The sequence below is a fragment of the Notolepis coatsorum genome (genome assembly GCF_963971535.1).
Source record: "Notolepis coatsorum genome assembly, chromosome: 1".
NCBI classification, from domain to species: Eukaryota; Metazoa; Chordata; class Actinopteri; order Aulopiformes; family Paralepididae; genus Notolepis; species Notolepis coatsorum.
The window spans coordinates 78414289-78441286 of NC_140165.1; the positions used below are offsets into that span (position 1 = coordinate 78414289).

Consider the following 26998-nt stretch of genomic DNA (forward strand, 5'->3'; position numbering starts at 1 on the left):
TTCGCCCCTACATTCGTGGGAAGTGTGACAAGCACAGGCCAGTTTCCCCTGCTAATAAAGGGGAACGATATCTTTCACATGCCATGGTCACCTCTAGACATCGATGGTTTAATAGTAAGACTACCGGACCTTTCAGAAGGAGCCTCCAGGTGGATCACGCAGTTTGAGGAAAATACGTCATCTTTTCTGCTAGCAGTAGGTGACGTCAAATCCCTGTTGACGCGTTTGCTAGGAGTTGGTGCCTGCCGGGACATCATGGGTGATACATCGATGCGAGTGGCATGCGACACGCAGGCCCATGATGGAGACATATTCAACGCGCATAGAGCGGCGTTGTGGTACAAACTCAGGAATCAATATCCATCACGTATTAATCCGGCAAAACTGGCAGGCAACCCCATAATGGAGACAGAAGGGCCTGGCGCCTATGTGAACAAAGTACTGAAGGAGTGGAGAGGTGAGCTAGGACACAACCCAGAAATTGACCCGTTGCAGAGAACGATGTTTAGAGAAAGTGTGATGAGAGGGCTTCCAGAGGTGGTTAAGAATAGACTGGAAGACGTGGTGGGGTTAATGGACATGACTTATCCTTTGTTCTGTGCACATGTAACACATAGTGTGGAGAAGCAAAGGGCTCAGGAGCAGAAAGTCAGGGATCAGGATAGAAATGACTCAAGGAAGTTAACTCAGCAACAACTGCAGCCCCAAAGGAGGTTGCAGGCAGTAATGGTGTCATCTGCTACCTCTCCACCCATGCAGGACCAGGGACCCCCGCCTGCACCTCAGGTAGTGAGAAGCTATGGCTATAGTTCACAGAACCAGGCGTTCAGGCGGCAGGCAGGGAATGGGCAATCAGGCCCACGGTTTACACAGGGACCGGGGAACGAACAACAGTTTCCCCGTTTCCACTGTTGGAACTGCGGCATGCAGGGACACAGGGAAATGAGATGTAGGCAACCATACCGTCCCGGCTCGGAGTATGGAAGACCCGTGCGCCAGGGGGAGTCACAAGGGCCCCACGACCAGGGGGAGACAGGAGGGCCCCGAAACCAGGGGGGTAATCACTAGGGGTGCCCAGAGAATGCGACGGGGGGAAATCAAATGATTGTGGTTTCCAAGGGAGCTGAGCAAGAACCTATTCTGCAGGTCCTAGTGGAGGGCAAATTAACAGAGATGATGGCAGACACTGGAGCAGGTTTTTCCTGCATAAAGCAAAAATACGCCGCTCACTTACCCCAGTCTGGACAGTATGTTCGGACGGTCGGATTCTCGGGAAAAACACAATTAATACCCACATCAGATCCAATCTCTATGACGTATAACAACAAGACCATAACAATACCTGTATTAATTTCGGACAGCACCCCGCGCAATCTCTTGGGACGAGATGCAATGTGTAAACTAGGCTGTAAAATCCTATGTACGCCTGAGGGGATTCAAATTGAACAAGACGTGTACCAAATGATGCTACAAGGGACGGGGGAGAAAGAGGCCACTGTGTTCTGGCTGGGCAACATAGATGCAGAGCTGCAAAGGGTCTGTGCCCCCTGGGAGCCATTTCTGAAAACCCAACTGCCTCAGTCTAGACAAACAAACATGGAGGCACATTGCACACTACAATATTTGACGAATAGTGACCTAGTTAGGAACAAGGCATGGTTGCAGGGACAGCCCGAGCAGGTGCAGATTGACTCATCTACGATAATTGTAGGGAGACAGGGCGCGGCGTTGAGGGTTAACACGGGTAAGTATCTACGGGAACAACATAGACTAAGAGACGCCGCCCCACACATCACTCTGAGAATAAATCCTGGTTACGAATCCGAACATCTAGGTTCAATGATACAGGAATCCGAGACTCAAAGGTGGGTCTCCACGGAATCTCCGCTAATTTGGAACAGCGCAGATGGGAGTTTCATAAAAATAATGATTTCCTTTTCAGTTTTGGCAAAACCGCAAGTAATCAGATTACCAGGAGACCCTTGCGTTATTCCAGAGGCGGATGCTTTGCTGGAACAGGACATGTTGGCGCTCACCCCGGAACGGTTGTGGTCAAAACACGACACAGATGTGGGTCTAATATTGTCGGCACAGCCAGTGAAGGTTAGGTTAAAGAAGGGTTGTAGACCACCCTTTATCAGACAGTATACAATGAAGCCAGAGTCGGAGGAAGCTATATCACATCAGATTGAGGGACTGTTAAAGGGGGGAGTGCTCGTCCCTTTCAAATCCAGATGTAATACACCTATCCACCCAGTGCTAAAGGCGGACAGGGCTAGGTACAGACTGGTACACGATTTGAGGGCGGTGAACGACGTGGTGTCTGGACCAGAGGCGGAAGTCGCTAATCCACACACCCTCCTGACAAACATCCCGAGTAGCTCGCAGTACTATACGGTCATTGATCTCACGCAGGCATTCTTCAGTGTTCCATTGGAAAAAGAGTCTCAGTATCTGTTTGCTTTTACCCACAGGGGGAAACAATACTCTTACACCCGGTTGCCACAAGGGTTCGCGCACTCGCCGCATTACTTCTCGAAGGCGCTCAAGGAAGACTTGCAAGGAGTGTGCGACACACTACTCAGCACGGTTTTACTGTATGCAGATGACATTCTAATCTGCTCGGATACACGTCAGCAGTGCCATGAGGACTCCATCAAAGTTTTGAGTGGATTAGCCGTGGGAGGCCACAAGGCATCCCGTTCAAAACTGCAGTACTGCCAGCCAAAAGTTGAGTACTTGTCTCGCGTCATTCAAAAGGGCATAAAAAGCATCTCACCCACGCAGCTCGAAGCTGTATCCAAGGCACCTAGGCCATTGACGGTCCGACAGATGATGACGTTTTTAGGGATGACTGGGTACAGCTCTGAGTGGGTGGAGGACTATACGATAGCGACAGCGCCGTTGAGGATGATGATAAAAGAGGCGGGTACAGACAAGCTTCGCGCTCCCTTGACATGGACCGAGGAGGGGGAGGACGCGTTCATAAACATTAAGCGTCTGTTGTTACAGGCCCCTGCCCTGGCGCTGCCGGATTATGAGAAGTGTTTCCACCTATTCGTCTCACATAGAGCGCAGCATGCGACAGCTGTCCTGACTCAAACACAGGGGGGGAGTGGGAAAAAACAACCGATAGCATATTACTCTAGAGCTCTTTCGCCGGTAGAGCAGGGTCTGCCACCTTGTTATCAGGCCCTGGCCGCAGCACATTTGATGTATGAGAAGGCAACGGCCGTGACAATGGGATATGACATTTGCATTTGGACACATCACAAATTGGCAAACTTGATTGAAAGAGGCAAATTTGTTCTGACCAGCCAACGGCAACAGGCTTACATGAGGCTCCTGCAGTACTCGGACGTTACGATAAAAACATGCCACGGCAGTAACCCGGCGGATCTGGTACCACTCCCGAGCGAGGGTCAACCGCATGAGTGTGAGGTGGAGGTACAGGCTTTCGTGAAACTCCGTCCTGATTTGGGAGTCGACCCGCTCGCGATAGCAGAACTCTCACTTTTTGTGGATGGGTCCTGCTATCGGGAGGGGGAAAATTTAAGGTCAGGATACGCCGTCGTACAGTGCAAACCTAACGGAGAAACACTAACAAGAAAGGCCGAACAATGCATGCAACCATGTTCGGCCCAGCTTGCAGAACTAATAGCACTAACAGAAGCATGCATAATAGCTAAAGATCGCACGGTTAACATCTTTACAGACTCTGCGTATGCGCATGGCGTATGCCACCTATTCGCGGCCATTTGGAAGGCAAGAGGCTTTAAGAAATCGGACGGCTCACCGATCCTTCACCACAAGCAGGTTGTGGCGCTTATTCAGGCTGTAAAGTTGCCCAAAAGCATTGCTATCGTAAAGTGCCAGGCACACAGAAAAGACCTGTCCTTTGTGACAACGGGAAACAACGCGGCGGACGAGGCCGCGAAGGCGGCGGCTGCGGTGCCGTCCACGGCTGTTCTGATGTTTGCGGCCGAACTGACGACTGAGGTAACTGAGGATAATTTGAGTGATCTTCAGGACTCAGCCACGCAGGCCGAGAAACAGTCGTGGACGGAGAGGGGGGCTGTAAGGGGGGCAGATGGTCTGTGGAGGAGTCATAACGGTTTGATAGTCGCCTCCATCGATCTTCTGTCCTTAGTGATACCTGAGGCTCATGGTGTTGATCACTGTGGAAGAGCAGAGACCCTGAAACGAATCACGAAAATGGGATTTTGGTCCCCAAAGCTTCAGGCACAAATTGACGTTACACTAGCCAGGTGTTTAACATGCTTACAGGGCAATGTGCGCAAAGGAGTACCGACAGTGGCGGCTTACACACCCCTCCCTGAGGGACCATTCAGACATCTGATTATGGACTATACAGACATGATAACGCCAGTGCAGGGCAAACGATACCTCCTGGTAGTAGAGGACTGCTTTAGTCGCTGGATTGAGGCCATTCCATCTAAACACAAGAACGCGGACACAGTGATCAAGTTCCTGTGTCGCGAGGTCATTCCGAGATTTGGAATTCCCACGATATTACAAAGCGATAATGGCCGCGAGTTCATCGACAAGGTGGTTAAAGGGCTGATGCAGAAATTAGGTATAAGACAGCGCCTTTCCTGTGTCTATAGTCCCGGGTCGCAGGGGAAGGTGGAAAGGGCCAATCTGGTCATTAAAAACAAACTGTTGAAAATCTGTATGCAAACTAAGCTTAACTGGATTGATGCTTTGCCACTTGCTCTGATGGCTATTAGAAGCAGCGTAAACCGCCAAACACAGCTAACACCGCATGAAATGCTTACAGGCCGCAGCATGCCAGCACCGCCATTTAGACACCTGGCTAGGGGCCCGGCATTAGATATTTTTGAGCAAGATCTGAAAAAATATCTTCAGCAAGTGACTAAAATACATGAAGCTGTGTTTCGACAGGAGCAGAGAAAGGAGAGAAAGGGGGTGAAGGAGGCGGAGAAGGAAGCCACCAAACCGAGACTGATCCCTGGGGACTTGGTCTTCGTAAAGGTCCACAAGAGAAAGTGGTCATCACCCCGGAGAGAGGGCCCGTACGAGGTGATCCGATCGACTGGAACGGCAGTCCAAGTCAAAGGATCAGCGACCTGGTTCCACTTCAATCACTGCATAAAGGCCAGCGGCGATCTCTTGGGGGATACAATCGATCGCAGTTATGCAGAACCCGACATGGAGGGTCCGAGACGGCAACTGGAAGGTGCAGTGCCTGCTGATGCTCCCGCAGATGTTGGCAGCAGTGTGCGGACGGTCGGCCGGGCACAACGACGTCATTAAGAACCGTCACGGTCGACCCGTCCTTGAGGATGACGGGTTTGAGTGGGTAGGAGTCCCACGGGGTCCCGCTCAGGCTCAAGTACCAGCAGGCTTTCATGACCAGGCTCAGAATCAGGCGCCCCCTCTTCCCTCCATCGAGGAAGGGGGGGAGAAGATAAGACTACAACCAAACGGGGTGTTTCCCGTAGGACCGCAAGGGCATGTTTTTGATTTTGACCATTCCCCCGTTACAGGCGGGGATACTTACCATTATACTAACGAGGATCGGGTTGTGGGGGTAGATAGGAGAGTTGAGCCTGTCCCGAACCAATCACAGGGGACAGGGGTGAGGGGAAAAAGGGAGGTCAAGGACACTGAGTCGGAAGAGGTGGGGGGACAGGATATGTTCCAGAGGACAGCCGGAACGTTGAGGGACTCAGTGGGCTCACTCTGGGCCAGGTTGAGGGGTTTGCTTCCTTCCGGGGAACAGGATGGGGGCGACTATGACTATGACGAGGAAGACCCGGAGGCTGACCCGATGTATAGGGCGGCTTTAGGGAATGAGTGGTTTAAGTGGGTCCAGTACATGAGCGCGCAGAATCAGATAGAGGATTGTTATGTCTGCTCCAAGGCACGTCCGGATAGGCTGCTGGTGAAGGGCACGAAGTTCAGTTGGGCTCAGTGTGACAGGGACGCAGAGGCATGGGAGGGGCCCCATAATAGTCGCCCTTGGTGCGAGGCAGAGTGTTTGGGGTTTCTCGGCTCTAGTCGTTTTAAGGCGGCAGGAAACGTCACGGATTTCAAGGATGTCACTATGCGGGAACGTTGTAGGAAATTGGATGTACGTGTGCAGGGGGTAGCGACGGGGTTGCCAATACCCAGAGGTGTCAAACTATGGCTGACCAAGGATTTCGAGTGCTTGCAAAAGGAGGGGACCCGGGATGTAGGGGAGGTGGCAGAGGGGCGGTGCACTACTATTTGGAGCATCACGACTAACTGTACGAAAGAAGGAAAGTGTGGACACGGGGTCGTGTTAAAGGGAGTGGATACCAACCCACGGCCTGTAGCTTGCCCTTTTCATGTCCAGGATATGGCACTGGCGGACCAATACTGGCTCTGCGGCGGTAGGAGGTTGAGGAATACACTTCCTTTAGATTGGTCAGGTAGATGTGCCCGGGTTCAGGCGATCATGCCAATGGTGGTCCTACCATTATCAGTGACGGAAGGACCTTCTGAGTCTCCTATCTCTCGAACGAAGCGTAGCTACAAGGCAGACCCAAGGGTGTATCTGGACAGCATAGGACAGCCAAGGGGCATTCCAGCCGAGTTCATGGCTAAGAATGAGATTGCGGCAGGGTTTGAGTCTATTCTGCCATGGATATCGGTCAATAAGAACACCGGGTGGATCAACTATTTGTTTTACAATCAGCAGCGGTATCTCAATTACACCGAGGAGGCGTTGGATGCAATGGGGGACCAGATGCACGCGACCAGTACGGTGGCGTGGCAGAATAGACAGGCTCTGAACTGGTTAATGGCGGAGAAGGGTGGAGTCTGTTCCATGTTTGGACAGTACTGCTGCACATTCATTCCGACGAATGTGGGGCCAGGGGGAAAGTTCTCCGAGGCCATGGCTAAGCTGAAGGATTTGAGGGAGGAGTTGAGGGGGAATTCTGGCCGGAATGAAGAATGGTGGGGGAGTGGGGTGTTGGAAAGATTGGGACAGTGGGGAAGCATAGTGATGCAGACGGGGATATCCATCGGGGTGGCAGGGTTGATATTGGTTCTCCTTTTCTGTTGTGGTATGCCTCTCTTGGGTAGGCTGGTAACTTCACATGTAACGAGCCAAATGCTGATGGTGGGACAGAAAGAGATTGAGCCACAAATCGGGCCATATCCTCAGCTTTATGCTGCCTTAGAGGGAGACGAGGGGATAGAGGATTAGGGGTATGGTGAGGTAGGGACATTTTCTTTTTGTTGGTTCTTTCCTTTAAGAGTGACGGGGGATGGTCTGAGTGCAGTTTTGTTGGTTTATTCCTTTAACTAGGAATTTTAGTCTGATTTTCTAATGATCCTTCGGCATAGAGATTGCAACCATTGAAAATCATTGCATTTTTTTATTTTTTTATTATTTTTTGTTTATTTTACTTGTGGTCCTGGTCAAACCGGAATGGGAAGGGGCATCGGCAGAGTGTCGGTTCTGAGCCTGAGGAAGCATTGAGAAGAAGTGGTCTGGGGATCGGTTCTGGGGACTGGAGGGACAAAGGGGGGGGCTAACGCAGTGGGCAAGATGGGCACCTCCCGTCGAAGATGGGGGGGACACGTGGTGAGGTCGGTACCAGCGCCTCCCGTCCAGGCATGGGGACATGCTTCTACGAGGACTGGAGGTGTGGCGTGGTGGTTGCTGTATTGGCAAAATGTGACTTTTGGCAATACGGTGAGGAGACTATGGCGTGGGCATGGAAGGGGGGCTGAGCGATGGACACTGGGACTCAATGTTATGGAAGAGACAATGTCATTTTTTTTGGGAGGGATGTTCTATGTATAGTTCTGACGGTCAACTTCTCCTTTCCCTGATGAGAGTCGCGGTTTCCGGCCGGAACTGTGGCTCATTTGGTAAGCGGTGGAGGTTGGGGGGATTTGTCTGTCAGGTTAGGATTATAAATTGGGGTATTTTTTTTTTTTTTATGTTTTATTATTACTCTTGTTTTGAGCGGTTTTGTGTTTATTGTGAGAACGGTAGTCAGCCTTTGTTGGTCCGTTAGGGGTCCAGTGAATGAAGTAAGGTTTCTTGTTTAGTTAGACATTTAAAATTTATTATATGGCTAGGTTTCTTGTTTAGATCAGCCATTTAAACTTTTATTATATAAATATGGTTTCTCGTTTAGTTAGACGTTCACATTTTCTTGGTTATATGATTTGGGTGGGACTAGGGATAGCCCCAAATGGGGGAATGTTGGGGAAAATGTGTATGAGGTGGACTAGTTTAATATAGGTCAACTAGCAGTGCTGAAAGACGGTCTGGCTGACGTTCTTAAAACAATTTGGAACAGATGGACATTTCAGTACGGCATGTTGTGTGCTGGTAATCTCGGACATTGTATGCTTTCATATCTTGTTCTTTTCTCTCTTTCACACAGGCACAGCACACACACACAGACACACGGACACACACGTACACAGACACACACAGTCGCACAGACATACACACCGACACACACACACACACACACATTCCCTGTGACACAATACACACATACAATACACATACGTCTGTACGCAGACGCACGCACACACAGACACACACACACATACACACACACACACACACACACACACACACACACACATCTCACTCTCTACATCATATCGTGTGTGGACATCATATCTTGTTTATCTCTCTTCATGTTCTCTCTCCGATGTTAAATCTACGTATCATCTTAATGTACGTCATGTCAGATCTGACATGATATGATACGTCATCATATCTGTCATGGGGGGGCAGGACTGAGAGGGGATTTAGGGGACAGGCAAAGGGATTGGGGAGAGAGTGTTTTTGTTCAAGCTGTGGTGATCCTCTGCTCGACCCATAGCTCTTGCTGTTAAGAACTTCTTTTCTTAAATAAATTACCTATTTGTTACAATTGGAAATATCGTCTCCTGCTGTGTTAAACAACCTTTCCACAACAATATACTGGAGCCTGTCCAGGGTTTTGCTTGGGACCCCGGACAGGACCCTGTTGCAGTAGTCCAGGCGGGAGGTGACGAAGGCGTGGATGAGGGTCTCAGCTGTGGTGTCGGAAAGTGATGGTCGGAGTCTGGAAATGTTTCTGAGGTGAAAGAAGGCGGATTTTGTGAGGGAATTGACATGGGATTGATAGGAAAGGGTGGAGTCCAGGATAACGCCCAGGTTGCGGACCTTAGGGGATGGGGAGATGGAGCAGCCGTCAATGTTGAGGGTTAGATCCCCAACCTTTTGGAGCAGGGCCTTGGGTGCCACAACCATGAGCTCGGTTTTATTGTTGTTGAGTTTGAGGAGATTAGATGACATCCAGGTTTTTATTTCGTGAAGGCAGTTGATAAGGGAGTGTGGGGGGAGATGGGTGGATGGTTTGGTGGAGAGGTAGAGTTGAGTGTCGTCGGCATAGGAGTCACAAAGAGGAGAGCAAAGCCAGGGTTATAGCAGACACCAAGGACAGAGCTGGACTCTGTCAGAAACTAGATACCTGCCTCCATCCATTGGAACCCCATGAACATCCTGCAGAAAGCATTGTGAACATCACCAGTGGGAAGATAGCTCCAGCACCTGTTAATGTAGACAATGCTGTACAGATTGGAGAGACAATGTTAGCAGATTTTGAAAAGACCTGGCCAGAGGGATTTTACATCTCAAAACAAGTGAAGACAATGGCAATAACAGTCAAATCCATCCAAGTTGGTGACGCCAAAATGTATGACTTAGATGTCATCTACTCAAGGGTCATCGCACTGTTCTCTAGTGACCGCAGTGTTGACGTGAAGGATGTTCTCTCCCACGAGCTAGCACCAGTCCCAACTGCCATGTTCACTGAGGAAGGAATGCGACTGTGTAAAGCCAAGTCCACATTGAAGAAGTCACTTCAGGTGGAAGTCTCGAAGAGGAAAGCCGGTGACACAGGCATCACTGTCATTGATGGATCTGGACTTCTTTGGACAATCCACTGGCCAGCTGATTGCACTGTCATTGATTTCATTGAAAATGTTAGGGCACGGCTAAGTCAAGTCAAGTCAAGTCAAGAGATTTATTTGTCACGGTATACAAGTATACAATGAAATGCGGGTGGTCTTGCCCGCAACGATGTGCAAATAACATATAATAGAATCAACCTTGTGCAATAAAAAAGTAACATTGTGCAATAAACAAGTAACATGTAGGGTATATCGGTATATGTACATAAGTTATTTACAGAGCATGGAGGACATACTAGGTCTTTGGGAATGTGTCTTTCTGTACATGCTCATTTATACAATCTCCGGTTATACTATACTATTTTTAAAGTGACCTTTCCTTAGTGGCCATAAGTGTGGGCGTGTGCAGCATGAGTGTGTGCTTGCTCATGTTAAAGTGGCTGCTAGTGTGTGAGCGTGTACAGTGTGTGTGTTGTGTGTGTGCTCATGTGTGCTTGTGTGTGGAGAGTTCAGTGTTCAGGGCTCTGATGGCCTGGGGGAAGAAGCTGAGCCGAAGTCTCTCTGTCCTAGCAGCTGGTGTTCGCAGGCGTCTGCCTGACCTGAGCAGCATGAACAGGCTGTTGTTGGGGTGGTGTGGGTCTTTCATTATTCTGCAGGCTCTGGATTTGCACCTCTTGTTGTATAGAACCTGCAGGGGTGGTAGTGCAATACCCGTGGTACGCTCGGCTGAGCGCACCACCCTCTGTAGGGCCTTCTTGTCCTGTGCCGTGCTGTTTCCATACCAGGCAGTGATGTTTCCAGTCAAGATGCTCTCTACAGCTCCGGAGTAGAAGGACTGGAGTATCTTCCCAGATACTCTGAACTTCCTTAACTGTCTCAGGTGGTAGAGGCGTTGCTTCGCCTTTTTTACGACTGAGTCTATGTGTGTTGTCCATGTCAGATCCTCTGCGATGTGGACCCCCAGGTACTTAAAGCTGCTCACCCTGTCCACGGTAGCCCCGTTAATCCTCAGTGGTGTGTGTGTCTCCTGCTGTTCTCTCCTATAATCCACGATCAGCTCCTTGGTTTTACCAATGTTCAGGAGCAGGCTGTTGTCCTGGCACCAGCGTTCCAGTACCTCAACCTCCTCCCGGTAGGCCTTCTCGTCGTTGTCTGAGATCAGCCCCACCACCACTGTGTCGTCCGCAAACTTCACTATGGAGTTGGAGCTGAACTTGGCCACACAGTCATGTGTGTATAGTGAGTACAGCAGGGGGCTCAGAACACAGCCCTGGGGGGACCCGATGCTCAGGGTGATGGTGTTGGAGGTCTGACCCCCCACCCTGACCACCTGGGGCCTTTCACTCAGAAAGTCCAGTATCCAGGCGCTCAGAGCGGAGCTTAGACCTAGCTCGATCAGCCTGTCCACCAGTCTGGTGGGGACTATGGTGTTGAACGCTGAGCTGTAGTCAATGAACAAGTCACATAGCCCCCCTTCTGACGGTCCAGGTGAGAGAGGGTGCTGTGCAGTACTTGGGAGACCGCATCGTCAGTGGACCTGTTTGGCCTGTATGCAAATTGCATAGGGTCCATATCACTGGGGCTAACTTCATACCTCTTAGAGCAGACCTGGGCATTGTACGGCCCGCGGGATGATTCTGACCGGCCCGCGAAAGATTACATGATAATAAATAAAAAAAAAAAAAAAAATACTTTTTTCTTTTCATGTCAACGTTCACACGCACAATATACGCTTAGGAGACATGCTCAGAAGATGTTGGTTCTCTTTGGATCCACCTACATATGTGAACAGACATTCTCAGTCATGACGTTTACCAAGTCCAGGTACAGATCCTCTCTCACTGATGAACATCTGGCAGCTGTGCTTCGCATCTCCACCTCAGATATGCAACCTGACTTTGATGGACTTGTTAAAGCTCAACAGAGACTGGATTTCTCACACTGAATGAAAAAAAAAGAACTGAAGAACACTAAAATGTGGAAATATAACAAGTGAAATGGGACACTTGATATTTTTCTTTTCTTTTTTTTGCACAGTTCTGAAAACATTAAATGTTTAATATAGGAATGTAAAGTAAAAAAGGCTACAAAACTGGGACACTTTTCTTTACACAGTTCAGTGACATGTCTTGTTTATTTTTGCTATAAGATGATATGATGTCTTTAGAAAGCTAAGAAAATCCTTGTTTCAATAGTATATGAAACTCAAAATGCCCTGTGTTATTAATGTTTCACATTTTGTTTATCATTTTGGAAATAAATTCTATTTGAATAAATGATATTTTTGAAAGCTAACCCACCTTTTAATTGCCAAATAATAACATACACTCTTACCAGGGGTCAAAACAATGCCATTTACTGCTTTTTATATAGAAATAAAATGTATATTATGCATAATTGAGTTTGGAATTTTGGCCCGGCCCCCCAACATATTTTCAGTTGTTCATTCGGCCCCCTGGGGAAAATAATTGCCCACCCCTGTCTTAGAGAGTGACGTCTACCTTATCTTTGACAGATACTATGACTACAGTATCAAGTCCGTCACCAGAGATGTCAGGGAGACAATGATCAACAAAAAGCATCATCTCCTCCTATCAACCAAGCTACCAGCCCAGACAGTTGTCCTGTCATCCATCAAAAACAAGAAACAGCTCTGTGTGAAGAACTGAGCAAAGACGGGCTATTCCATCTACAGAGCACAAACACACAGAAGTAGGTGTTGACAGGTGAGGACTCATGTCCCATCGAGATCGAGATGCAAGAGAGAAGAACAAGATATGATCTTGAAAATCAGCAGGAAGAAGCTGACACCATCATCGTCCAACAAGTCCTGAGGTGTGCTGAAGAAGCCCATCAAATCACAGTGGTTTCTGATGATACAGATGTGTTTGTCCTATTTCTTCACCATTACCATCAGGCAGGACTGGATGTACCACTCATCATGGAATCCCCCCGCAAGGAGAGAATAATATTGGACATGAAGTCAACACTGGCCAAGCAGAAACAAATTGTCGAACACCTTTTACCAGCCCATGCCATATCAGGATGTGACACTGTAGCGTCGTACTATGGGTTGGGAAAAGGCGCTGTCATCAATGCAAAGCTGGTTACGACAGCCATTGGTAATATGGATGCACCATTCCAGCAAGTTGACCAAGCCACTGTCTTCATCTCAGCCTGTTATGGCATAACAGAGAGCACAGACATGACACACACAAGGCTACTGGGAAAAATGGGAAAGGACATATGTCTTCACCAAATCTAGCTGCTCTACCTCCAACAAAGGAAGAAGCGTTCATTGAAAATGTGAAGAGGGCCCACTTCCAAGCATACCTCTGGTGAAATCTCATTACGAATCTGCCACCTGCAATGAACCCAGAGGAATTTGGATGGAAGAAGGACACCTGTAACAGGGCACTGATCCCAATCCACCGACCAGAAGATGTCAAACTTGTCCCAGACTACATCCTGAAGATGATCCGGTGTGGCTGCAAGAGTGAGGCCCTGTTTACCTCTAAGAAGTGCAGCTGTAAAGTGCATGGTTTCCCCTGCACAATGTTCTGTACATGTTTCAGGGTAGGATGCTCAAGACCCTAATATGTAACGCATCTGCAACATTTGTCCTTCACACAAGTGAGTGTGCACTTGTTTGATTTAGTTAGATACATTTTGTGGGGGGGAAGAGCTGCACCTCTTTTCCTGTCGCAAAATCTTTTGTTCACCATATGAATAAATGGACCAACACAACGCAAACTTAAATGCGTGTGTCGCTGCTACAAAAGTAGTTTTACAGGCCTGTCTTGAAAGGGTTATCACCCCTTGTATGAAAAAACATTAGAGAATGTAATTTGATGCATTTAATTTATATTCAGCATGCAATATCATACATCTCTATTTTTGCGTGATTTTGGCATTTTCGGGCATGAAGGGGTTAATATCTGAAAATGTTACATGTTAATATAAATTTACCATCCCCCCTTGTATGAAAAAAACATTAGAGAATGTAATTTGATGCATTTAATTTATATTCAGCAGCATGCAATATCATAAATGATATTGGCATTTTCGGGCATGAAGGGGTTAATATCTGAAAATGCCCAAGGGATATCACCGAGCACCCTCTTGTATTTTGAAGAGGTACCCCAAGCTCCAAGAAACAGCACAAAAAAAATTGCAACCGACAAAACAAGGTTCAACCCCATGGCTCCGGACTATAAAGGGTCAGACCTGTTAACAGGTGCTGGTTGACTGCGACCGGCTTGTTACTAGTTTACACAAATATAGATTAAATGAGAAACTAATGATACAGTAATTAAGTAAAACAGTAAAAAAGGGGAATGACACCCATGTATTATGGTCTTCCTGTGCCCCAGGACAGTTCAGTCAGTATGTTCTTCCTGTGCCTCAGGACAGTTCAGTCAGGGTGTTTTATCTGTGCCCCAGGACAGTTATGTCGTGTATGTCATAAATGTCATGATGAATTAAACATGGGGGACCCTGATGTAGGGCTGGGCGATATGGCCTCTAAATGATATTGCGATATTTTTTGGCCATATCACGATACACGATATATATCGCGATATTTTGACATTTCCTCTAAAGCACTTAAAAATGCTTGATTTAACCCTCTGATGCATACAGTCACGCCAATATGATGATTATAATAAGTCCCTGCAACATATGTTTGCATTATTAAACCATGAAGATGCTTAAAAAAATTATTTAATGAAAATGTACCAAGAGTAGTCTACTGACACACTAATAAAAAAAATTATTTACGTCTAAGACCATTTATATAAAAACTCTTGGGTGCCTAAGACTTTTGCACAGTACTGTGTTTTCTATCCACTTTAGTCAAACACACATATATATATATATACATACTACTGTGAGAAAATAATAATCACACACACAAAGGGATAATGGCTTATAGCAGACTTAATGATTTTAGAATATTTCAGATAATGAAATTAAATGTTTATATCATCAACTATCCAGTTAGTATTTATACTGTAACGTTTGGCTACTTTAAATCATTGAATGTAGAGAGAGAGCGAGAGAGAGAGAGAGAGAGAGAGAGAGAGAGAGAGAGAGAGAGAGGGGGCGAGAACGAACGAGAGATCCAGCCCCCCCCCCCCTCGGGTTTTGTTCTAGGTTCGCGTTTTGATCGTCTAAGCTGCCGTAGGTGATGATGTCACACTCGAATTTAAACAGGAAGAGTTTAACACACGGAGATGGAAACTGGATGATATAAAGAAACGAATAACCAATAAATATGAAGTTATGTTTAAACTTCTGTTGTCAAGCATTGTCAATATAACCCACCCCCTTTCCTCAAGAATGGAACTAGTGTTGTGGAGTCCGCTTTGAGCATTTTCCAGGGTTAGCAGCTAACGCTACTTAGCTTAGCATAGTCCTCATGGATAACTTGGTTAGCAGCTAACGTTAGCCCATTGCTCGAGTTTGTAATTCCAATAGTGTATTCTGCCTGTTACTTGACTATTTCGATTATTGAAGTGGTATTTTTATAACGAACATTTACAGAGACAGGTGTGGAGTCTTGTAGTCTCAAACTCGGCGAGCCAGGCCGAGACACGTTAATAACATCCATGCTCATTGGCTCACCTTTCATGTGGCTCGAAAGATGGTAAAGATCTGCAAGTCCTTTCTGCATATGTTGCACATGGCTACTCTGGGATTTTCTCCTCTTTTTAACCATGACTTATATTTTATATCTCCAAGCCAGAGCTCATTAAAACGACAGTCTCCCGGCATGTTGGACACACACACGCGCGCACTGTTCTCAGATGGCACAGGTAAAAAAAACACTACGGGTCGAGCCCAGCCACATTTCATTTAGCAGGAAAGGCGAACGCAAAATAGGCTCGCTCAAGTCGCTCCGACTTATTTTATTTCTTTGTCTAAAAAACAAACTATTCAGTCAGATAGCGATTTATTATGAAAGTATAAAGTGCTATTACAATTTCAATAACTTTCCAGCACTCTATACACAATTCAAGCACATTTAAAACCTTGAAAACAACACATTGAAATACAAGCATTTTCAAGGATTTCCAGCACCCGTACGAACCCTGCAGTATGTTCTTCCTGTGCCCCAGGACAGTTCAGTCAGTATGTTCTTCCTGTGCCCCAGGACAGTTCAGTCAGTATGTTCTTCCTGTGCCTCAGGACAGTTCAGTCAGGGTGTTCTATCTGTGCCCCAGGACAGTTCAGTCAGTATGTTCTTCCTGTGCCCCAGGACAGTTCAGTCAGTATGTTCTTCCTGTGCCCCAGGACAGTTCAGTCAGTATGTTCTTCCTGTGCCCCAGGACAGTTCAGTCAGTATGTTCTTCCTGTGCCCTGGGACAGTTCAGTTAGTAATGTCTTGCCCCAGGACAGTTCAGTCAGGGTGTTCTTCCTGTGTCCCGGGACAGTTCAGTTAGTAATGTCTTGCCCCAGGACAGTTCAGTCAGTATTTGTGAACACGCACAACTCTCTCAAAGCTATTAACCAGAGAGAGGGCGAACCCTCAAATTGGTGATGTAACTGGAATGTAAAATCTGGGGCTACTCCATAGATAATGAACAGGGCTCTGACTTCATGAGGCCATACAATGTCTGTGTGAGCTTTTACACCCAAATTAGGTTTTTAATTATGGTTCACGCCTCATTTGGACACAAGGGAGTACATTGACCAATCGTGATCAGCGGTGTTACCTTATGCAGAGCAGGGGCCAATACAGGCACCAGGAAACCATTGTAGATGTAACCTAGCAACTGTGACTGGATGGAGGGATGGGCCACCTGAGAGAGAGAGAGAGAGAGAGAGAGAGAGAGAGAGAGAGAGAGAGAGAGAGACAGAGAGAGAGAGACAGAGAGACAGAGAGAGAGAGGTACAGTGATTTTATATATTTCCCCCCCCCCCTCCTTTTTCCTCCGATTTTCTCCCATCCCAATGTTAGTCGTTATGCCAATTCCCAATCCCCTTCCTGGTCGCTGCACACTTACCCCCCACAGTCGGTCTGGGAGAGTGGAGGCTATCACGTGCTTCCTCCGACACACGTCTAGCCAATCAACCGCTTCTTTTCACCTGGCAGCACGGACTCTCACTGAGAGCGTGTAACGTGTGGAAGGATCACACTACCGCCCTTAGATCCTATCCGCGCTTAGCAGGCGCCCCGACCGAACTGTAGGAGTCGCTGTTTACAACGACCCGGACCCACCCCGCCAGCTTCTCCCACCCTCTAATACTGCCAATTGTATTAGTGTGAACGGCCAGCCACGCTGGTGACAATCCCGGAGCTGTGAGCTGGAGGCGAATCCAGCGTCTCCGGTGTTGGTGACGAACGCAATCTCCGCTACGCCACCTGACCGCCCAGTGATTTTATATTTTAAATAAATGTACAGTGTGTGCATGCCATTGTTTCATGTTTCAAGTTTGTTTATTATTTGTCACAACAAAATACAGAATACTTTTTTTGTATTTAATTTTTTTATTATTTTTTAAACAAACACATAAACAAACATGACAACACAAGATAAGATATACAAGCATTAATTAACAGTGCACATCCAATGAAGTCACCAATTAGTTAAATGTCTTATACAGGATATACACCTAATACCTGCTATCTAATACCCTACACACATATGCTCTAGCTCGTACCCCCCCCCTCCCGGACCCCCCATTGGATAATCCATCCATTATCACTCGCTCCTAACCAGACACTACCAATTATATGCTAGCTTTTATTCTCTCCACCACTTCTAACCACATTGTCATTTTGGATTCATTGAGACCCAAAATTCTTGCTGTAGATATTTCTTGATAAATCACATCGAGATATGTAAGAATCCAGACCTTCCGGCACATTTTTTCCGGTTGGAACCATCGTGATGCTATCAGCTTTTTAGCCACTGTGATACCAGATAAAACCAATCTCTTTAGCTGTGGAGGTACTGCACACTCAAAAACGTCATTCAGCAGTAATACAGGTATATTCAGAGTTAAGAGATTTGATAATTGCTGGGTCACTTCTTTCCAGAATATCTTAACTGGTGGGCAGTCCCAGTACATGTGCATAAATGTCCCCTCGTCGCCATTTGTACATAAGGAGCATTTGGAGTCTTGTTTAAGACCCATTCTGTTCAGTCTTATAGGAGTCAAGTATGTCCTGTGAATATAGTTAAGATTGATTTGTTGATGGTCCGGGTTCCTTGATGCAAGTCGAACATTTGCCCAGGCTTCTTGCCAATCAAAATCTTTTTCCAGGTCTGGTATATCACTCCTCCAGACTGAGTCTAGGTGGAGGGTTTCATACGAGGACGTTAGTAATTGATGATAATAATCTGAAACAAAACCTCTCGATGTCTTTCTTTCATAGAAGAATTTGTGGTATCTGTGGTGTACAATTGGTATCCTTAATGGAACACCGTGAGCCTTCAAACATAACAATAACTGTGCGTAAAAATAATATGTGGAACCGGTGAGATACATTTTTTTGTGTATTTCATCATAACTACAAAAACCCTGCTTGTTGAAAACATCTCCTAATGTGTGTATGCCTTGCTTTTCCCATCTGGGGAATCTTATAGGTCGTTTTCCAATCAAGAGTGCATTGTTATTGAATAAGGGAGTATGATTATGCCATTTATGTGGGTTAGAATATTTTTTTTGTGTTTCACGCCATATCCGGATCGCATGAGTAATTATGGGGCCAAATTTCCGTTCGCATTGCTTAATTGATAATTTGGTGTATACTATGTCCTTCAGTCTATGTGGAGCTACTATATTTTCTTCTAAATTTCTCCAGGATACTGATGCTTGGGGATCAAACCATGTTGTCAGTGGTCTTAAAGTGTACGCCTTAAAATAGTGGAAAAAATCTGGAAATGCCATACCATGTTTCTCTGTGCGGTGGATCTTTTTATACGTGGTGGTTTGTTATTCCAAATAAATTTGTATGTGGAGGAGTGTAATTTTTTCCAGTAACCCTCTGGAGGGGGTAACGGTAGCATTGAGCTGAAGAAGTTGATTCTAGGTAGGACGTCCATCTTAACTATTGATACCCGTGCCTGTACTGAGTTTTTAAGTTTTGACCACCTGTCAAGGTCGTATTTAATTTTATTTTGGATTTTTATGTAATTGTGCTTCACCGTTTGGCTTATGGTAGGGAATACTTCAACTCCCAAACATCTAAAGTGTTTTACCATCGGTATCTCTTCTGGGAGGGTGTTGAAGTGCCACAGACAACGAGTGACACTTTTTATAATGACATCCTGTTCTCTATGTCACTTGTATGATGTAATATATTAAGCATTATAAAGGATTAAATATAACTATGTATTATAAGCTTGATAACAGGACGAGTAGGCCTCTGATATGACGGATGTCTTTTTGTATTCTTATATAACCTGTATAAATATATACACTATAAACTATACTACAGTTAATGGAATATGTACAGTCAGAATGGAAGGGGCCTCTTCGCCTCCTCGCTTACAGTTCTGTGAATGCCAGGAATGTGACCTTGGGAGACGGCTTCGAGCAAGAAGAGCACAGGAGCAGAGGAGAGAATCACTGTCTTACAGTTATGAGGCAGAGAACTTAGTTAGTTTACTAAGTAAACTAACTTAGTTTACTTTAAACTACAAAATACATATATGATGTGTGATCAATCAGTGTTTAAGTATATGAGTATTGAATTGTACATGTATATATATATATGCTATATCTGTTTTCTGTAGAAATTGGACCATTGCAGACATGGTGACGTAATGGGTTTTTTCCCAAAAGAAGTGATCCGTTGCTTCCCCGGTTGCTGTGGCAACTAGAAGGGGAGGGGAGTTCATCCTTGCTGAATTGTGTGTTGATTGGCTGGTGGAGTAGACAGGAGCCAATGGCAGAGATACAAGTATGGGAAAAGAGGAGTGTGATTACGTACTGTACACGTACAGTACACTGATTGGAACTGTGTACTGACCAAAAGGGTATGATCTTATGACGCGACGGACCTGTGTATAAAACACACAGATTTTTAAGCAGATTTTCAGTTCTTTTAAGCCAGGAAATGTCGAGCGGTGTAAGGGGCATGGCCTGGCAACTTTTGAGTATACCTCCCTAGGAAGTATACTCTTTAGATTTAGATTTTACCATTCTTAGACTTCAGACAATACAAAGAGAGTTTTTGCTATGCTAAGAGAGAAATGTTTTTGTTTTATACTTCTTTTAACTGAGTTGGACATTTCCAATGAGGTCTCTTTTGTAACTTGCTTTTTTTCTAATTAAAAATACTTTTTTATAAATATCTATTGAGTTCGTGGACTGCTTTCTGCCGCAATGGGCCACGACGCCGGCCGCGCCCTGCTTGCATCTGAGGTGACTATGTTCTGGCAGCCTGAAATACAGATTGAATCAATTGCTGGTTAATGCTTTTCAGCTAAAGTTATATAAAGGATATATATATACATATGGCAATGTTTGTTGTTTGCGGGTTCCGGTATCTCTGTGTTCGACGGGCTCTGTCAAGTTTGTGGGAAACTGATGATCTAGTCACTGCAGGACCGGATGATCGGTACCACGGACGGATGGGCCTGTCGGATTGATAAGGGGTACTGGGGCGTGCAAATAATGATTAAGTGTTAGTACGCTAATATTACACTATTGGCAGTAGTAAAACTTATTAAACGGTGAAGTAATATCATCAGGCTTTCAAATGGGTAGCATTACAGGCCTTTTCGTAAAATGATGATAATAATGATGATAATAATAATAATAATATTATTGTTATTATAGGCAATAAGAGTTCTCCCAGACATACATTCGGTTTATTACAAACAAAGAAGAGGTTAACAACTCTTCTATGCTTACATTTCATATCAACTGGATATAACTAAACTAGTGACCAATGAAGTAAGCTTGATAGAAATAGTAATTGACCCGAGAACTTAGCGAGTTTAGCACCTCGCTGGGGGATATCGGGCGGCCAAAGGGTTATATCTCAAGTAAGTGATCTGAGATAGATAAGAGACATCCCATCGGCTCTCATCAGAGGGTTATATTTCTTTTTGCAGGGGCGTTAAGTGGAAGGAAAGCCGACTTCGGCCAATTTATCTTAAATCCCGATAAATCTCCAAAGTCCTCAATCAACTTGAGAAGATGAGGCAATGCGGTGTTGGGGTTTTGCATGAACAGTATTACGCCGTCCGCACATAAACTGATTCTATGTTGTGTGCTCTTGATTACGATTGGTTCTATGGATTGGGATTGTCTTATATATTGTGCTAAAGGCTCTAATGATAAATCGAATAGTCCGGGACTAAGAGGGCAACCCTGTCTAGAAGAGCGTGATACCGGAAAGATTTCGGAGGTGTTTATACCTGTTGTAATCATGGCCGATGGGTCTTTGTATAATACTTTAATCATATCAATGAATCCTTTTCCTAACCCCATCCTTTCTAATACTGCCCATAGATACGACCATTCCAACCTGTCAAAAGCTTTCATTGCATCCAGGGACAGCATCGCCTTAGGTGTGGTGTCGTCCTTGTTAGCATCTAGTACGTGTAGTAATCGTCTTATGTTATCAGTGATCAAGCGGCCTCTTATGAAGCCAGTTTGGTCCGGATGAACTAGAGACGTCATATGCTTTTGTAGTCTGATGGCTAATACCTTAGAGTACAGTTTGATATCGGTTCCGAGGAGGCTTAAGGGTCTATAACTACTGCACTCGGTGGGGTCTTTGTCTTTTTTAAGAAGGACTGTTATGAGTGCAATATTGTCGTTCTTATGGAAGTTCCCCTCCTTGACTGAGTATAAAATCATATTTAGTAATAAGGGTCCAATTATGTCCCAACAAGAGAGGTACATTTCTGGTGGGATACCGTCTCTTCCAGGAGCCTTACCACTTTGCATTTCGGATATGGCCTTCTTGAGTTCCTCTAGTGTGATCGGTGTTTCTAACTGTTTAGCGTCATCCTCTGAAAGTTTAGGGAGGTTAATTTGATTAAGATATGTGTCCATTTTGTTTTGATCGAAGGTCATTTCTGATTTATACAAGTTGGAGTAGAATTCTTTGAATGTCGCGTTTATTTTTTTAGGGTCTGTAACAAGTCCTTGTTGTGCTTTAATGGTAGTTATATCTGCAAATTTTGCGTTAACTCTTAATCGCATAGCTAATAGGTGACTTGGTTTGGAACCTTGAGAGTACTGCTGTTGTCTTGTGCTACATATTTGTATTTCAGATTGTTGTCTGTATATGGCGTTAATATCTTTTTTTAGTACATTAACTTGAGTTTCCAGTTGAACCGAGTTGTTTTATTGTAAAGAATTAAATAACGTTGAATAAAGCGTTTCCAGTTCAGCCAGTTTTGAGCATCGATTCTTGCGTATTTTGGAGGAAAAGCTATCCGTGAAATCCTTGATCATTCCCTTTACCGACATCCATAATATTCTGGGAACCTGCACCGAATTCGCATTCACCAGTAGGAATACTGAAAGAGCTTCTTTGATTTGTGTAATGAATTCCTTGTTATTAAGCAGCATCGAGTTAATTCGCCATCTTGGGGCTCGGGATGATAGTATACCAAATGTTCCTTTTAGGAGTAAATAACAGTGATCTGATAATGCATTGGGTTTCCACATCATAGTTATCAAATAGTCTCGGGGATGCAAAAACATAATCTATTCTGGATAATGTGTTATGTCTCGCAGATCGACAAGAGTACTTCCGGGTCGTGGGGTTGAGTGATCGCCATAAGTCATTTACACCTGTAATCTTCGACCAATCCTTTAATGCATTAGATGAATTTTTTTGTTCGTTGGAAAAGGAGGGGTAAGATTTATCCATCCCTGGATTCCAAATGGCATTAAAATCTGCACCAATTATAAATGAGTATTCGGGAAGGTCTAACATTGCTCTGGTAAGTGTAGTGAAGAAATTAACTTCGTACAAATTTGGGGCGTATACCGCTACCAACGCTATTTTCCTGTTCTTGTGTACAATCTTAGCTATAGTTATCCGACCATCTGCATCAGACCATACTCCCTTCAATAGACCTGTCTCAAACCCTGCCCCTTTTCTTGATCCTCCAATCACAGCTGTCGCTTACCTCGGACTTCCTCGTACAAACAAAGTCCGAGGTAAGCGACAGCTGTGATTGGAGGATCAAGAAAAGAGGGCAGGGTTTTGAGACAGGTCCATTCAATATTCAACTTCCGTCTAACGACTATGGCAACTCCACGAGTTCTCGTTCCAAAGGAAGAGTGACTAATGTTATGATATGTGTTGTCCGCTAACGTAGCTATGTCTTTCCCTAAAATGTGCGTTTCACTTAGCAGAGCCACGTCAACCTGTCCTTTTTTCATCAGTGTGAGCACGCTTTTGCGTTTGTGTTGATTATTTATTCCCCCAGTATTCCAAATCATTATATTCAAACTAGCCATAATCTATACATGTTGTTGTGTAGTTGTTGGTAATGCTTCTGGAGTGCGAAGCTACAATAGATATACATCCAACTATTGAGGTCCCGTTGAGAGCCGAGCTTAAAAACATACATATATACAAATAATAATCCCCTAGTTCCCCCTCCCTCCGGGAGTCGTACAGGACTGTGTTCCATAGACACATCCTACGCGTATGACTCCCTCCCTTAAGCCACCGGGTTGCCCAAAATGAGCTTTCTAACCCTAATCTTCCTATGCTAATTGCCATAGGATCTAAAACGTTCATTCTAATTCAATAGAATGTCACTTTTGGTCTTGCGCCTTCCCATTAATGTAATAACAATAGTGTGAAAAATGAAAAATATACCTCCATTGATATATTCATTTGAACCTTCTACTAACTTATGTTGGAACCATCAGAAAAAAGAAAAGAGTGAAGAAAAATACTAACACCAAAAAAGTGAGAATTAAAATAAAACTCAACAAAAAAATAAAAAATAAAAAAAGGAGATTTTTAGAGCTACATTATGCAAATCCCTAAAGCAGTGGAGTAATTGCTTAAAATATTAGAATAACCTTGTCATGCTTATACCTTTAGGTGAGGCTGATGTTTTTAAAACCTTATTGAACTTCCCATATACATATGGGAACTGGTAACACGCCACGCCACGTGCACGCGCGCGCGGGTACGTGCATGCGCACAGAACAGATTTTTTATTTTTTTTTGAAATAGAGAAGCTGAAAAAGGTAGCAGGATGTAGCCTTCAATATATAAAGAAATTATATTGTCAACAGATATGGTTGAAAAACAAACAATGTTTTAAATGTAATAGTAGTTACAATTTCTTTAATTGAATCAACTTAAACTAGAAAAGTAAATACAAACTAAATTAACAATGTAAGTTACATTGTTAATTTAGTTTGTATTTACTTTTAGTTTAAGTTAATTCAATTAAAGAAATTGTTTTACACACAAACACAAAAGCAAACTTAAAATAATCAGACAACTTGTGTTTACTTGAAGTTTGTGTGTGCATGACTCCTAGTGCACAGCAAGGGAGGTTTGGTGATGAACCTGTGGTGCGCTCACACCCACTCGCGCGCGCAGTTATACACACACACACACACACACACACGCACGCACACACACACACACACACGCACACACACACACACAAGCGTATATACGCAAGTGCAATCTTTCTATCATACACGCTGTTCTTGCTCTCTATTTGTGTGAATGTGCGCGCGCGAGAGCAATTGGAAAGCTGGCGCGCAGCACAGCAGACGCTTGATTCAATCATAAGCAGGTAGACCCACATTAGTATTCACCTCCACTGCCGTCACACAGAATGAAGGGGGAGATGCATTCAGATAGCCAACACCCAGACACCTAGTCTAGTCTACCTGCGCTTTTTGTTATGTAAAACGGTGGCCGCCGGGTACTTAGTCACAACGAATGGATACAGCGCATTTTTGTGTGTGCGTACACGCGAGTACACATCCGTGCGCGATCGCGCGTACTTAGTTCTGCCTCAGTGATCTAATAACACAGCGTGTAACCGCGTGTGTGCACGACTGCACCCCTGTCTCTGAGTAGTCGAGAGAAGAGTCCAGAATATTCCAGATTGTTCCCAATGTCATTATTGGATTATTGCCTCCTCAGAAACCAGAAGTCTATAAATATAGTGCCTATCGTTCCGTATTAAACACTTTGTGCCTCAGTGTTGCCAACATGCATATCAGCTGTTGCTTTTGTTGAGCCGTGGTAAAGTCATTCTAATCAAAATAATAAAATAAAAAGAGAAAAAGAAAATTGTGAAAAAGAGAAAGATGAGTAGGCTTGTCTTCTGATTCGAGCCTATGTTGCGACCGGCCCCGGGGGACCAGTTTCATGTTGCTTCATGTATTCATCGGCGGCTTTAGGCGAGCGTAATCCGAGTCTATTACCATCTTCCCCCAAGATGGATAGAAGGGCTGGGTACCGAAGGCTTGTCTTAAGATTTCTTTTGTATAGCCTCTGCAACACAACTTTGTAGGGGACACGTAGAGCAATGGCCTCCTTGCATAGATCCTCGTAGAAAGATACTGGTTTATCACCATATTTCAGTTTCCCCCATTGATTGCATGCCCCTCTGATGATCGCGTCTCTTATTTCTGTCTTGCGCAGAGTAGCAATGATAACCCTCGCCCCGTTGCCTTTTAGGTCTCGTGTACCGACTCTATAGCATTGGTCCACTAACGGCGCTGTGGGTAGGATATGTTTACCTAGAATTCCTGCTAACACTGTTGGAAATATGTCGTCTGTGCAATTGACTGATTCATCCAATCCCACAATACGGGTATTATTTCTACGGTAGTAACGTTCGGTCTCGAGCCGCCTCTCCATTGCTTCCTTTTCGATGTCTTGTATTTTCTTCCGAAGCGCTTTTTCCACCTGTTTTATCTCCTCCGCTACCTCTGTGAATCCATCGAGAACAGTCTTCTTGTTCTCCTGGACTTTCAATGTAATTCCTAGCACCGTGTTCTCCACTGCAGTAATTCGCCCGGCCTGTTCCGCGGCCGCTTTTTTAACCTCTTTGAATTTAGCATCGATGTGTAATTTGAATTCGTCTATGTGTAATTTGAAAGCGTCCATCTGATCCTTCCCTGCTTGTATCTGATCCTTAATCAGGTTAGTCAGAGACTTGAAATCGGGTTGTGTATCTTCCCTGCTTGTATCCGTTGAGGTTGTAGGAGCATTGGGGGACACGGTGGATTTGACGGAAATTTTCTTCTCAAATTCCACTGCTTTCTCTCTCACGGTGTTTGTCCCCGCCGTTACCGTTATAATGTCGTCTGCTGTCACCCTCTCGGGGCTAGTCGTCGTCGGTCCCGGTATATTATCCGCTACTGTCTCCCCGACGGGGCTAGTCAACAACGGTACTGTTGTATTGGCGGTTGCTGTATCCCTCGAAGAGCGTGTCATAACTTGCGCCATTGTACTTTCTACTCCGAGTTTCTTTCCACTCTTTTTCTCGTCCTTAGGTCCCATGTTGAATCTTTATTTCTTTTGATATAGTTAGTAGAAGGTCTTATTTAATATATACGATGTGGTTTAAACTCATTAGTGTTGTTCAAATAAGGTTTCTTAAACTAAATTAACGTTGACGGGAGCGGAGCTGTGACCAAACGCGTCTGCTACATATTGCTGTCAATCCGGAAGTCTACAGAATACAGAAAAATACAGAATACTTTATGATGAAATGCTTGTTTCTGTATGAGCCCCTGAGAGTGTGCTACATACAGTAAAAAAAGTTAATAAAAAAGTAATTAAGAAGTAAGTAAAAGTAAGTAAAGGAATGTTCAGTCAATATACATATATACAATATGCAATACAGAGTTAGGCGACGTGTCCACAGACAAAGTTTTTTTCAAGGCGGACCGCTTTGAAAATCAAAAATATGCATGCTCAGAGCGTTTCCAGAGTGTCTCGCAACCCCCACGGCTCCGCCCCTTGCTCGATTTTTGATTGGTCGGTCGAAAAAAAGTGACCTTGATGAGCGGCGCTCCTCTCCAAAAGTTGAACTATTTTCTCCACCCAAAAAACGCTAGCCGCCGAGAGCACTAA

The 26998-nt window shown here is 45.0% G+C and overlaps 1 protein-coding gene across 1 annotated transcript in view; it reads right to left on the reverse strand.

Moving 5' to 3' along the window:
* Positions 1–26998, reverse strand: part of LOC311238677 (FHF complex subunit HOOK-interacting protein 1A-like) — a gene marked incomplete at both ends in the record, with an annotated part of 100026 nt that overhangs the window by 36419 nt on the left and 36609 nt on the right. Inside the window, one exon of the mRNA XM_084326830.1 lies at positions 16662–16748. Coding sequence (XP_084182956.1) covers positions 16662–16748 — 87 coding nt within the window. The remainder of the gene's footprint in view (positions 1–16661; positions 16749–26998) is intronic.